At 43.9% G+C, this 13,967-nt stretch overlaps 1 protein-coding gene across 1 annotated transcript in view; it reads left to right on the forward strand.

The window, feature by feature from the left end:
- The first annotated feature begins 1,229 nt into the window (after nt 1-1,229).
- EIF3L (eukaryotic translation initiation factor 3 subunit L) overlaps nt 1,230-13,967 on the forward strand; it is a 27,028-nt gene continuing 14,290 nt past the window's right edge. Inside the window, exons 1-7 of the mRNA XM_081822431.1 lie at nt 1,230-1,342; nt 1,880-1,928; nt 3,015-3,225; nt 5,734-5,813; nt 8,793-8,854; nt 12,414-12,483; nt 12,699-12,772. Coding sequence (XP_081678557.1) covers nt 1,310-1,342; nt 1,880-1,928; nt 3,015-3,225; nt 5,734-5,813; nt 8,793-8,854; nt 12,414-12,483; nt 12,699-12,772 — 579 coding nt within the window. The 5' untranslated portion in view covers nt 1,230-1,309. The remainder of the gene's footprint in view (nt 1,343-1,879; nt 1,929-3,014; nt 3,226-5,733; nt 5,814-8,792; nt 8,855-12,413; nt 12,484-12,698; nt 12,773-13,967) is intronic.

Genomic DNA, 13,967 nt, shown 5'->3' on the forward strand with positions numbered 1-13,967 from the left:
ATTTGTCAACTCGGAGCCTCTTCTTTTTCTTTCCAAGAAGACTGAGTTCTACATTGATGTGATTGAAGTCCCTTCGCAGGGTTCCTCTGGGTCCCTTCACAATAACTGTGCGTCCCTTCAGAGAGATGTCGACATTTTCTGGAATGTCGACAGTCTGATTGCTGAGAATGGTCTTCATTCTCGCAGGAGATGCGGCAAAAAGAACTTATTTTTATTTTAAATTCCAGTATAGTTAACATACAATGTTAGATTAGGTTCAGGTGAAAAAAGCGACCCAAGGGGCGGGGCAGGGCATCGCAACTCTAAACAGGATGCTCAGAGAACTGAAGGTGACAGAGCCAGCCTTGCAGACATCTGGGAGGAATGCATTCTATAATCTACACCAGTAAATGTGAATGCGAAAGACCACAGGCAGACTGTGCCTCACAGGGAAAAGAAGGAAGAACTGTTTGACTAGAAGCAGCGGAGGCTGGGTCCTAAGATGGGTTATACAAATTCCTGGTCACACAGCAAATCAGTAGCAGAGCAGGGACTGGAATCCAGATTTCTATCAGGTGTTGTGGATGGGCAGACGACCGTACGAACGTCCTTGATCCACATGCTGGTTTCTGCTGGTTTTAAAACCCCATCCCTAACTCGAGGGTTCTCTGGGAGGCGAACCTACCCTACCTCCCGAGGGGAAAATGACCTCAGCCTAAGCGTGGATGCTGCCGGGGTGGGTCCCAGGACTGCCTCCTGGGCCCCACACCACAGCTGTCCTCACACTGCCTGCTCCAACCTTATTGTCCAAAGTCGGCAGGCGCCTTTTCTCAATGACCCCTCGCTGCATGGGACCAGTTCTCAACTTTTACACCAGTAAGTTTACCCTTCTGAGGCCGAATATTTCAAGACATGTCTTGCCGCAGGCAAACTTAACTTACACCTAAAACCAACAATAGGCCCCCATACCCGACTTTCCCTTCTCGCGAGAAATCGCCTGAGGAGGCTGTCAGCCATCTTTTGTGTGGCATTATTTCTGGTGTCTCTTACTTTGCCCATTTGTTATGCCGAAGTAGTCCAACCTTATTTCTGAATTTACGCAAGCGCTAAAGAGTTACGCTTCTTTGTAGAGCCCCTGTTTGAAGAAAGAAGAAAAATTCAGGGGTTTGTCATCTTCGTCCTTCTTAATGTGGCAGTCTCATATCGCTAGCGGCTTCCTAAAGACTTCCGGCTTCCCGGCGGGCCCAGGAGGGCTGAACTTCCGGCCTCACGACGCAGGCGCGGGCCGCACTTTTCATTCTTTCCGGCGGTGTTCCTGAGTCCCGCAGCCATGTCTTATCCGGCTGATGATTACGAGTCCGAGGTAAGCGGGCCTTGCGCGTTTACTGGGCTCCGCCATGGAGGCAGGGTTCTCTGAATGCTGGGCCCCGCGGTGAGACGGTGTCCGGGCCTCTCTGCCAGCCTCCACGGGCCGCGACCAGCTGCGGTCTGCCTTGCGGCGTGCGCGGCCCTCACGCTGTTTCCACTGCTTGCGGCTCCTCACCGGCCGGGTCTCTGCCCGCCCACTTCGCAAGTCCGGTCTCCTCGTCCTGTCGTTTTCCGAGATCGGAGACGGAGGCTGGTTATGGGGTTGTTTCTGTAACTTAGCTCCTGTGGGCTTGGCTCACTTTTGTCAGTCCCCGTTGGTTCCCACAGCCTCTTGTGCTTTGCTTTGCTTTGTTGCACGCGTAACGTTGTATTTTCTGCCAATTCTCCTTTCTCTCACGGGCATGTGAGTTTCTCAAAGGTCGGGATTGTGTTTTATCCACTTTTGAATCCTTAGTACTTGGCACATAGGTCCTCGAACGAGCATTTTGGATTCATGAATTGGTGACTGTTCCTATCTCTCTTTCGTTAATAGGCTGCTTATGATCCCTATGCATACCCAGGCGACTATGATATGCACACAGGTGAGACTACGGGCTTGTCTGGCTAGCTGGGTACTTCTAGGGTTTGGCACCTTTTTGAATGTCTCAGAACAGCTCTGACGGGCATCTGTGAAACACTGCTTCTCCATGGTCCAGGTTTGGAGTCAGTTATTAGTTCTTAGAAGGAGGGTGGGATAGAGCCTAATAAATCAGGCCTTTTTCATGGTCCACCTCAAAGTCTCAGAAGGGAAGGCTTACAATCCTGGCTGTGGTTTCCTTATTAAACTACTTGCTGAAGAAGAAAATCTTGTTGTGAAAAATTAGTGATTTATACCAAGCCCAGATGAAATCTTTTTGGAAGGTTTTGAGGTTTCCTGAAATACTATAATGAGTTGGCTTGGCTTAGCATTTTGTAAGTGCCATGCATTTTTACAGGTATTTTGTGCGAAGTGTTTCGTTTAGTCCTTACGACAAGTACCTAAATTAACGTTGTCTCCATTTTCTCAGATGAGAAAACTGAGCAGAGAAGTTTAGTAACTTGCACTGTTGTATAGGTAGAAAATAGCAGTCATTCATTCAATGAATATTAAGTGCTGGGACACTGGGTGGCTCAGTTGGTTAAGCGTCCAACTCTTGATCTCAGCTCAGGTCTTGATCTCAGGGTCTTGAGTTCAAGCCCCCTGTTGGGCTCTATGCTGGGCATGGAGCCTACTTAAAAAAATATATAAATGTATATATTTAAAATGTATGTGTATAAGGTGTCTCCTACTTACTTCCCCTTCCCACGGTTTTCCCCTCTCTTCCAACACACATATAACTGTTTTAGGTGCGAGGGTATACCTGAGTACAAGACAGACAAGGTTCTTGCCCTCATAGGATTTAGGTTCTAGTGGAAGTAACAGATAATAAGCAAGTATGTAATTGTAAATAGTGGTAAATGTTCTGAAGAAACAGGACGATGGGATTGAGAGTGAGTTGGGGACAATTAAATCTTTGAGTGTTTAAAAGGGAATTGTACCTGATTTTATAGACTTGAGTTTTGTTTGGGGGATGGTCTTGCCCTTTTGTTTTGTAACATATGTGGGTTTGAAAACACGTGGTAAAGTATTTATTATATCCAACCTCTAGGAGATCCAAAGCAGGATCTGGCTTATGAACGTCAGTATGAACAGCAGACCTATCAGGTGATCCCCGAAGTGATCAAAAACTTCATCCAATATTTCCACAAAACTGTCTCAGATTTGATTGACCAGAAGGTGTATGAGCTGCAGGCCAGTCGTGTATCCAGCGATGTCATTGATCAGAAGGTATATGAGATCCAGGACATCTATGAGAACAGGTACAGAGTGCTGACTGAAATGACCCTCTTTCTGGGTGGGACTGGTTTACTGATACAGTCCCTAAGGGGGGGGATGCTGTTTAGTCATTTCTCTGTAAAGAGAGTGCCCAAGGAGTTTCTGTAATTCCTTGTGAGGAGACATGTTATTTTTTTGGACTGTATTCCTAGAACTTGTATAGGGCCTAAAATAATAATATCATTATCAGTAATCATAGCAGCAATTAGTATGTCTGACCAGTATAGATCAGGCAGTGTTCAGAATGCTTTTCCTGTATTTACTCATTACTCTTCACAGTAACCCCATGGAGTAGGTAGTATTATTTTCTTTATCTTACAGATGAGGGAAAAAGCATAGAAAGGGTAAGTCATATAGCTAGTTGAATGCATATGTTGAGTTTTGAACTGGCATAGCCTGATATCAGCCTAATTTTTTTAAAGATTTTATTTATTTATCAGAGAGAGAGAGAAGGAGCAGGGAGAGGGGCAGAGGGAGAGGGAGAAAGCAGACTTCCTGCTGAGCAGGGACCTGGGGACCTGGAGTTGGGATACAGGGACTCCAGGATCATGACCTGAGCTAAAGGCAGACACTTAACTGACTGAGCCGCCCAGGTGCCCCCAGAGTCTAATTTTTAAGTTACTGTACAAGTTAATGCATAACAGGGTGAGCCAAACTTTGAGTGGTTGCTTCTGTTTTGAGGGGATTGCCCTTGTGTAATTGCATTAGAGATGAGACAGGTTAGTTAGGGTTGAGATAGTCAGAAAAGACTTCACCAGGGATATAGAATTTAAACCATTCCTGGGAGGGGTGCCTGGCTGGCTCGGTTGGAAGAGCACGTGACCCTTGATCTCAGGGTCGTGAGTTCGAGCTCCATGTTGCGTGTAGTGATTACTTAAAAATAAGTAAATAAATTTAAAATAATTAATTAATTCCTGGGAGGGTGGGTGGACAAAATGAATAGCCAAAGGCTTTTTGGATTAATGAATAGAATTAATCCATGAACTGTTTTTTCTTTCATCTCCAGGTCTTTCTAGTTGAAGTATGTAGATCAGTGCTGTCCCATAGAAATAATAACACTAGCCACAGGTGTGATTAAATTTTTTTCATCAGCTACGTTTAAAAAATGTAGAAGGAGGGGTACCTGGCTGTCTCAATCAGTGGAGTGTACCACTCGGTCTCAGGGTTGTGAGTTTGAGCACCACATTGGGTGTAGAGATGACTTAAAAAAAAAAAAAGGTGAAATTAATTTTCATAACTTCTTTTTTTTTTTTAAGATTTATTTATTTGAGAGAGAGAGAATGAGAGAGCACATGAGAGGGGGGAGGGTCAGAGGGAGAAGCAGACTCCCTGCCGAGCAGGGAGGCCGACGCGGGACTCGATCCAGGGACTCCAGGATCATGACCCGAGCCAAAGGCAGTCGCCTAACCAACTGAGCCACCCAGGCGCCCCAACTTATTTCAACATCTAAAATATTACCACACATAATCAGTACTAAACTGTTAATGAGTTACTTTACTTTTTTTTCATGCTAAGTCTTCTAAACCCTATCTTTTGTATTTATACCACATCTCAGTTTGTGTATGTTGGAAATACCTGATCTCTATTTAGATTTCATAGCATTTACAATAGAAAAAGCAGATTCACATATCCAGGTAACTTAAATTTACTTGAATGTTTTCCAGTAACTAAGTATTGGTTTTTTGGTTAAAATTAACAAAAATTTGAAATTCAGTTCTTTAGTCACAATAATCACATGTGGCAAATAATTACTGTATTGGACAGTACAGGCAGATATAGACTAGTTGAAGCCAAGCATGTGGTAGATCTTCCTGTAGGAGAATGTGTGGTGAGAAGAATGGCTGGTGCCTTGGAAAATACAGTGTTACTGAGATGCTTTGTGTTTTTTTATATATTTTGAAGTGGGGACTTGAATATGTTTCTATGCTAAACTGAAAGATCTGGAGAAGAGGAGAGGTGGGGCTTAAGGAGAGTGGGAGAAAGCTGAAGTCGCTCCTGAGGGGATCAGGGCTGTGAGGCATCTTGGGCACCAGTGTTTGGGTTGGGTGCTGTGGGTCTGTTTTGGGATCAGACTGCGACAAACAGACTGATTTTCTTCCAAGTTTGGATAGGGGGAGGAGGCACAGTGCTCTGGGAAAGTAGGGAAAATATTGCTAAGGGGGGAAGGGTGGGAGTGTCTAAAAAGTAGTTACCAGATCAGGGAACAGTAAGCTGTTATGTATGAGTAGAGTTCATGATACAGAGGCAGGAAATGATCCTGAAGAGCATGGTGGTTGCATAACTGATAAAAAGGAGAGTGTTCACCGTATTAAGAAAAGTTGAGGTGTAGCTTTGGGTTGAGGAAAGTTGTAAACTTGGAGGGTTCTGGCCCTGACTTTGTTTCTGTGACATCTTCCTCTTTATGAGCCTGGGTCCTTATCCATAAAATGTGTGGGTTGCCTCTTTGATGCTTCCTGTTTTGGGGTTCTAGAATTTTTCTGCTTGATTTTCAGCTGGACCAAATTGACTGAAAGATTCTTCAAGAATACACCTTGGCCTGAGGCTGAAGCCATTGCTCCACAGGTTGGCAATGGTAGGTATGCGTTCTTTGCGTTCTGTATGCTGGATGGGATTCTGTGACGGAGGGGTCATGAGGAAGCTCAGAATAGTATGTCTGTTTTGCTCACTGCTTTGTTTCCTCAGGGCTTGGTACATAGTAGACCCTTAGTAAAGAACTTGTTGAGTGAAGGCGGAATAAACAAAGGGGACAGAGACATCTCACATGTGATGAAGCTGAATTTGAGATCTTTGTCCTGACTTGTTTCCATTTCCCCCTATGATTTTGGGGGTCATTACATTCACTTGGGAATGGGCTGTCTGGCTTCCTCCCACCTTTCACTTTATGATGGTGTTTGTTATATATGGTGTAAAATAGGAAGATCCAGCTTCATGCTTTTGCATGTACATATCTAGTTGTCCCAGACCAGTTTTTGGAAAGACTATTCTTTTTCCACTGGATTGTCTTGGCACCTTTGTTGAAATTGGTTATCACGTAAATGTAAGGATTTATGTCTGGACTCTCAGTTTAACTCCACTGATGTGTGTCTATCCTGATGCCTGTGCCATACTGTCTGGATTATTGTAGCTTTGTGGTAAGTTTTGAAACCGGGAGGTGGTAAGTTCTCCAACTGTGTTCTTCTTTTTCAAAATTGTTGTCGGTCTTCTGAGTCCCTTGGATTTCTGTATGAATTTTTTTTTTTTTTTAAGATTTTATTTATTTATTTGAGAGAGAGAGAAAGCATGAGAGTGGGGAGGGTCAGAGGGAGAAGCACACTCCCTGCCAAGCAGGGAGCCTGATGCGGGACTCGATCCTGGGACTCCAGGATCATGACCTGAGCCGAAGGCAGTCGCTTAACCAACTGAGCCACCCAGGCGCCCCTAATTTCCATATGAATTTTAGGATCAGTTTGTCCATTTCCGCAAAGAAGTTAGTTGGGATTTTGATAGTGATTGTATTGAATCTGAAGATAAATTAGGGGAATATTCCCATCATATTAGGCCCTCTAATTTATGGACATGCGATGTCTTCCCATTTATTTAGGTGTTTATATTAATGACATTTTATAGTTTTCAGTGTACAAGTCTTGTACTTCTTTGATATAGCTAGCATTTTTTGGGAACACTTTATTTTTAGTATTATTGGTACACAAGTTTAGAACTCATTTTGTAGGAGGTGTTATTTTCTGTGTTGCTCAGACCATAAGCTCTGTTTAATATGTTGTCTATAAAGAGTGTAATATTGTGTGTGTTAACAGTAGCAATCTCGAAATACAGTTGACCCTTGAACAGCATGGGTTTGAACTGGGTGAGGCCACGTACACATGGATTTTTTTTGATACAGTCCTGACCCTTAAGATGTTCTTAACATTTTCTCCTCTTTAGATTACTTACATATTGTATACCGTGGTAATATAGTATATAATATGTATACCATACAAAATATGTGTTGACTGTTTATGTTATTGGTAAGGCTCCTGGTCAGCAGTAGGCTGCTAAAGTTAACAGTTAAATATTTGGGGACTCAAAAGGAGTATGTGGGTTTTTGACTGTGCGGGGTGGGGGGGTGTCTATGGCCCTAACCCCCACATTGTTCAAGGGTCAACTGTGTATAATTTTAAACAGGTAAGTAATCACAGGGCTTAATAGTATAAAAGGAGATTTGATGTAAAAATCCTCCTCCCACTTCCCTCCTCAAGTCTTCAGTTTCTCTAGAGCCATCTAGTGTTAACACTTTCTTTTTTATCCTTTCCGTTATAGTCCACGCATACGTAAGCAAATAGGAATGACTTGTTTGTTTCTTTTTTACATAGACCAAATGCCATTTTCTTGCCTTCTTAAAGTTTATTATATTTTTGGAGAGTATTCTGCATCTCCAGGATTCCCAAGACCACCCCCAGGTTTGATTTGCTAGGACTCCGGGTATAGCTGTACCCACAGCTACAGAGCAAAGTTAGTAAAGGGAAAGGGCACACAGAGTGGAATCCAAAGGAAACCAGGTGCATGTATGTTATCAACAGTCCTTTCCTGTGGAATCACTTGGGATGTGCTTAATTCCTTGAGCAAAGAATTGTGACGTGTGAAAAGTTGTCTATCAGAGAAGCTTATAATACATTCAGTGTTTGAGGATTTTATTGGGTGCTTGTCTTGTGGGTACACCCTCTGCCTAGCATGTACCAAAATTCCAGGCTCCCAGAAGGAAGGCAGGAGTTCAGCATAAACCGTAGTGTTGCACAGTTTAGGCTGCGCAGATTGCCCTTGTCGGGGTACTGGGGACCCTCCTGAAATCCAGGTTCCCGGATGCCAGCCAAGGACCAAATTTACTAGCCAAAGGATAGAAGTCTCAAGACCTACTTTGTTAATTCTTTTCTGTACAGTGTCTGTACCCAAAGAACTTTTTTTCCTCCTTTCTTTTTAGTGGTTGTATCATGTCAATAGGATAAATTCTTTAGAATTTCTAAGTCGAAAATACCCATGTGTCTGCAATTTTGATAATGTGACATTGCCTTTTTTGGAGCTATTACAATTTATTTATGTGTTGGTTTGCTAAGCAACTGGATAGCAAAAATCTAAGTGGCTAAGGGAAATGGGTCTGAATGAGATTAAGATGAGGTTGAAAGATAAAACGAGGGGCGCCTGGGTGGCTCAGTCGTTAAGCATCTGCCTTCGGCTCAGGTCATGATCCCAGGGTCCTGGGATCAAGCCCTGCATCGGGCTCCCTGCTCAGCAGGAAGCCTGCTTCTCCCTCTCCCGCTCCCCCTGCTTGGGTTCCCTCTCTCGCTGTGTCTCTCTCTGTCAAATAAATAAATAAATCTTAAAAAAAAGGTTTAAAAAAAATGATAAAACGAGAGATGAATTTTCCTGTTGCATGTATTCTTGGGGTGTATTAGAATTTAGATTTCATTTTGTGTCTTAAATCATGTTTATTCCTCTATTCCCTTCAAAAGGCTAAAACTGCCTGAAGACCCTAGTTGTTTTGTGGATTACTAAAGCAGCTCTTTGCCATCTCTTTCAGATGCCGTCTTCCTAATTTTGTACAAAGAATTATACTACAGGCACATATATGCCAAAGTCAGTGTGAGTATCTAACTGTTGTTGGTTCTATGCCATTTTTGCCTTTGGAACACAATCATTAGTTTCTATTGGTTCAGTGTCCAAGAGTGGTTGGCATGTGTTTTGAGTGTTGAGAAATGACAGAGGGAATGATTGAATCCAACAAGCTGGGTGTCTGTCCCAGACAAACTGTGGTATGGCATAGCTTCTCTGTCCTTTTCAATTTCTCCATCCCCACAGTTCCTGACTCGGCACTCATCACATTGATTGGGTTGCAGGATGCCATCCTAATGGTGTGTTCCCAAACACCTTCTATTGCCTCAGCTTGTGATGCCCTTGCTTTTTACCTTCAGTGCATGACTATGAGCCTTCTGCTCTCTGAAACACACATGAAACTGTAGCTGTGTGCCAGGCATAATACTAGGTACTTGGCAGGCATCTATACTCTAATCCTCACAGTAGTCCTGCAAGGCAGGCAAACTGAGGTGCAAAGAGGTTGCTTTTTCTCAAATTCATGCAACGAGTAGGTGGCAAAACTCCTTGTACCCAGGCCTGGCTTATTGTGATACCAGTGTTCTTTCTACTGTACTCTCCCAGCTTTGGGCACTTGTTTGATTCTTCTCTCATTTCTGAATTTTAGAATGCGCAAGTCTCTTAAAATAACTGTACTATTTATATACACCATGACTGAAAATCTCTATTTTTAGCCCCTGTTTATCCAAATCCATACTTGTATATCCAGCTGCCTATTCCACATCTCCACTTGGCTGTCTGATAGTCATCTCAAATTTGGGTGTTTTGTTTTAAGATTTTATTTTGGGGTGCCTGGGTAGCTCAGTCGGTTAAGCATCTGCCTTTGGCTCAGGTCATGGTCCTGGGGTCGTGGGATTGAACCCCACGTCAGACTCCCTGCTTGTCAGGGAGTCTGCTTCTCCCTCTTCCCCTCCCTACCTTGTGCTCTCTCACTTGCATGTACTCTCTCAAATAAAGTTGTTTGTTTGTTTGTTTGTTTTTTTCCCAAAGATTTTATTTATTTGACAGAGACCGTGAGAGAGGGAACACAAGCAGGTGGGTAGGAGAGGGAGAAGCAGGCTTCCCGTGGAGCAGGGAGCCCCATGTGGGGCTCGATCTCGGGACCCTGGGATCATGACCTGAGCTGAAGGCAGACGCTTAACGACTGAGCCACCCAGGTGCCCCTAAATAAAGTCTTTAAAAAGGTTTTATTTATTTGAGAGAGAGAGAGAGAGTACTAACAGGGGGAGGGGCAGACGGACAAGCACACTCCCGAGTGAGCAGGGAGCCTGACAAGGGTCTCTATCCCAGGGCCCAGAGATCATGACTTGAGTCGAAGGCAGATGCTTAACTGACTGAGCCACCCAGGCACATCATATCAAGTTTAACATACCCCAAACGGAAGTCTTATTTTCCCTCTAAGCCTGTTCTCAAGTCAGCCAACTCAATAAATAATACCACCATCCACCCAAGTGACTTAAAATAAAAACCTTGGTGGTGTTCTTTTTTTTTTTTTTAAGATTTTATTTATTTGAGAGAGAGAGTGAGAGAGAGAAAGAGCACAAGACGGGGGAGCGGGAGAGGGAGAAGCAGACTCCCTGCTGAGCAGGTAGCCCAATGCGGGACTCGATCCCGGGACTCCAGGATCATGACCTGAGCCGAAGGCAGTCGCTTAACCAACTGAGCCACCCACGCGCCCCCTTGGTGGTGTTCTTGACTTTTCTCTCACTTCCAGCCTTGTAGCAAATCCTGTTCAATTCTGTCTTCAACATACTTCTTGAAACCACCCACTTCTCACCTCCATCACTGCTGCTACCCTAGTTCAAGGCGTCATGTCATCTCTTGCCTGAACCATGTAGCTGCTTCTGGTATCAGTTTCCACTCTTCACTTGAGTTTATTCTCAGCCTAGTAACCTGCATGATCCCTTTGAGACATAGTCTCGTCAGGTCATGCTCTCCGTCACAATCCTACCATGACTTCTCATCACACTTAGAATAAAATCCCAGGTCTTCGTCATAGTCCTGCTTGATCTGGCCCCTGACTCCCTTGCTGGTCTTTCTTACAACTTTCCTTCCTTTCTTGGGCTCCTGGCCATACTCTGGCCCTGCAGAGCACACATCACTGGCTGACACTGTAGTGTTTGTTTACTTGGGTTTTGTTTGCTATCTGCACTAGAGGGTAAAACACCACCAGGGCATGGACTTCATCTCGTCACTGCTATAATCTGGTGCCTAATCCTTGATGGTGACAGGTTAATTGTTGGAGCTTGTATGTGTACGTGTAAATGAAGGAACCTGGCACCATGATCTCTCCTTAGAGTATTTCCACCTTCTCACAGTCAACTTTCATCTCTCTGAAGACCACCTGACCTGGCTAGATCTCCTGCCTTGCCACAGGAGCCACCGTCAGTGGTAGCTGGAGGAGTTCCTGTTGTCAAAGTAATGCAGGGGGCCATGTTTTTCTGGCATCCCAGTGAGATCTCTGACTACCTCATCTGATAGAAAGTAAAGGTTCTCTCCTACCGTTGCTGCTCTAGCTCAGGTACTTTGTGGGCTAGGTTGAGAATCTAGCTAGCCTGTGTAACATCGCTTCTTTGGGAAGACCATGGCATCAAACCCACAGTACAGTTGGTTTTACCACCTCTCATCTTCCCTTTGGTCCATAATGAAGATTCAGCAGAAGTTTATTGACTGTATAACCTCTTTGTTAGGTACCAAAGTGCTTTCATATATATGACCCGTTTTAAACCCCGTGCGGGGCAGGGGGGGAGCTTATTGAAAGAGCATTTATTACATTGGGCTCTTTCACTACATAGTCTCATGCTACAGAGGGATTGAATACTGTGTCAGAAGCTCACAGTTAGTAAGCACTGGGCCTAAAACTCCAGGGCTGTGTTCTTTCTAGCTCATCACAAATAGTATCATGTTGTTTCCCAGCTCAGAAATCTTCAGTGGTTGTCAGTTGCCAGCAACATCAAGTCTAGATTGGGGGGTCAACAGCCTTCTGTGTAAAGGGCCAGATAGTTTTTTGGATTTGAGGCCATAGTGGTCTCTGTTGAATCTTCAGCTCTGCCTTTGTAGCAGCCATAGACAATGAGTGTATATGGCTATATTCCAGTTGAGCTTTTTATTTGCAAGAAACAGGTGATGGTGGATTTGCTGATCTCCCTGGCCAGATTCCTGTTTGGCGCTGAAAGACCTCTACATTCCTAGCCTGTTGTAGTCTAGTCCAGCATAGTAGCGTTATCTGCGCTTACTCACCATCCTTCGAGCACCATGATTTTAGTTCTTTGCTTTTGTTAGTACTTCTGTCTGCTTCACCAGATCTGCATGCATGTTCTCAAATGGTCAGTTGAGGTTGTTTGCCATAAAGCCTAATCATTGTGGTCAGATACTCAGTGCCCTTTTGAACTGCTCTAGTACTGCTGTCTTCCCTCTGACTTGAGTGCTCTTTGCGTACTAAGAAGGGGAGATTAGGCCTTGGTTCTCATGTGTGTTCAGCTGTCATGGCAGACCATGAGTAAAATATTTAAATTAAATATCTATCCTGATGTCTCTGTTCTCTTTACAGGGAGGGCCTTCCTTGGAGCAGAGGTTTGAGTCCTACTACAACTACTGCAATCTCTTCAACTACATTCTTAGTGAGTTTGAGGTTTGGCCGGGGTGTGAGGCTATGATGAGGCCTAGTGTTAGCCTCCAGCTCTTTTTAGCAGGATTTTAACATGGGAGTGGGAAGGAGGGATGTCGCATGATTCATAGTTCTTTCAAGAGAAAAATTACAAAATGCATTCTGTAGGCTTACTAAGTGAGCATAGTCATTGCTTTGCGTCTGACTTTTCTGTGATCTCTTGCACAGATGCTGATGGTCCTGCTCCCCTTGAACTACCCAACCAGTGGCTCTGGGATATCATTGATGAGTTCATCTATCAGGTATCTGGTCAGCCTTGGTCTAATTTGAAATAACTAGTCCAACAAAAGAGCAGCTGTTATCATTGTTTGCGTTGTTAAAAACATGCTTGGGATAAAAATGTCCCATCACTGTGGGAACTATTCCACTGTGGTGGTCTTTGATGTCATGGTTTTCTGAAGAGCTAGGCCTAAGAGCTCTGGATATGAGCTTGGAAGGCAGCAGAGTTGAGCTGACTTGAGAGTTGATCTGGTTAGAAAAATAAAGGCGTCATAAGCTTTGGATTCAGTTACTTTGTTTTTAAGTCTATATTCTGTTTCTGAAGAATAAATCTGAGGGACGCCTGGGTTCTTGGTTGAGTGGCCAACTCTTGATTTTGGCTCAGGTCATTATTTCGGGGTCCTGGGATCGAGCCCCGTGTCTGCTGCATGCTCAGAGTGGAGTCTGTGCACCTGAGCCCTCTCTCTCTTAAATAAATAAAATCTTAAAAAAACAAACCCAGAACAATTGAATTTGGAAAAATACTTGTTTTCCATGAGTTTTATGGGGATGGTATAACTCTCACTGGGTATTTCAGGAGAAATGAGTTTGTTAATAAAGCTGTTATTTGAGCTGCACAGACCAAAGAGACTTACAAAGTGCTGGCAGATTGCGATTGGTATGCTGAAAAAGCCCCCCTAAGGCCCACTGAGAGAGAGGCTTATGAGGCTTCAGTGCCTTTGCACAGAGAAGGCCAAAAACCACAGTGGCCTTGTTTGCCTTTTCTGGCTCCTTGGTTTGTGTCAGCCCCTTTGGCATAATTTTAGAAGGTTGGTGGTCCTGTTGACTAATAGCAAGTCAAAGGAGGATCATCTGTGCTAAGGTTCTTCATCCTTCTTAAGATTATCATAATCCCTTGGGTTTAGCTGGTGTTCTCTTAAGGGGCTTAAAGTGCTCTCACTCTAGCAAAGACTGGCCTGCAAGAGCCAGGTGTGATTCCTCCCGGCCAGGTAGATGTCACACGGGGTAAGTGGCTTTTCCCTGCCACTCCGCTTTCATTTATTTTTATCAGTACAGGTAATGTGTGAATGTGTCATTACTGTTTAAAAACTTTGTGTTTTTCAAACTGCAGATAAAGTTTATTTTTATCTTTATTGTTTTTAAGATTATTTTCTTAGAGTGAGCGCCACAAATGCGCCCGAACCTCTGGGGAGAGAGGCATAGGGAGAGGGAGAAGCA

This window comes from Leptonychotes weddellii, chromosome 5 (genome assembly GCF_054177405.1).
Source record: "Leptonychotes weddellii isolate Sample4059 chromosome 5, ASM5417740v2, whole genome shotgun sequence".
Lineage (NCBI taxonomy): Eukaryota > Metazoa > Chordata > Mammalia > Carnivora > Phocidae > Leptonychotes > Leptonychotes weddellii.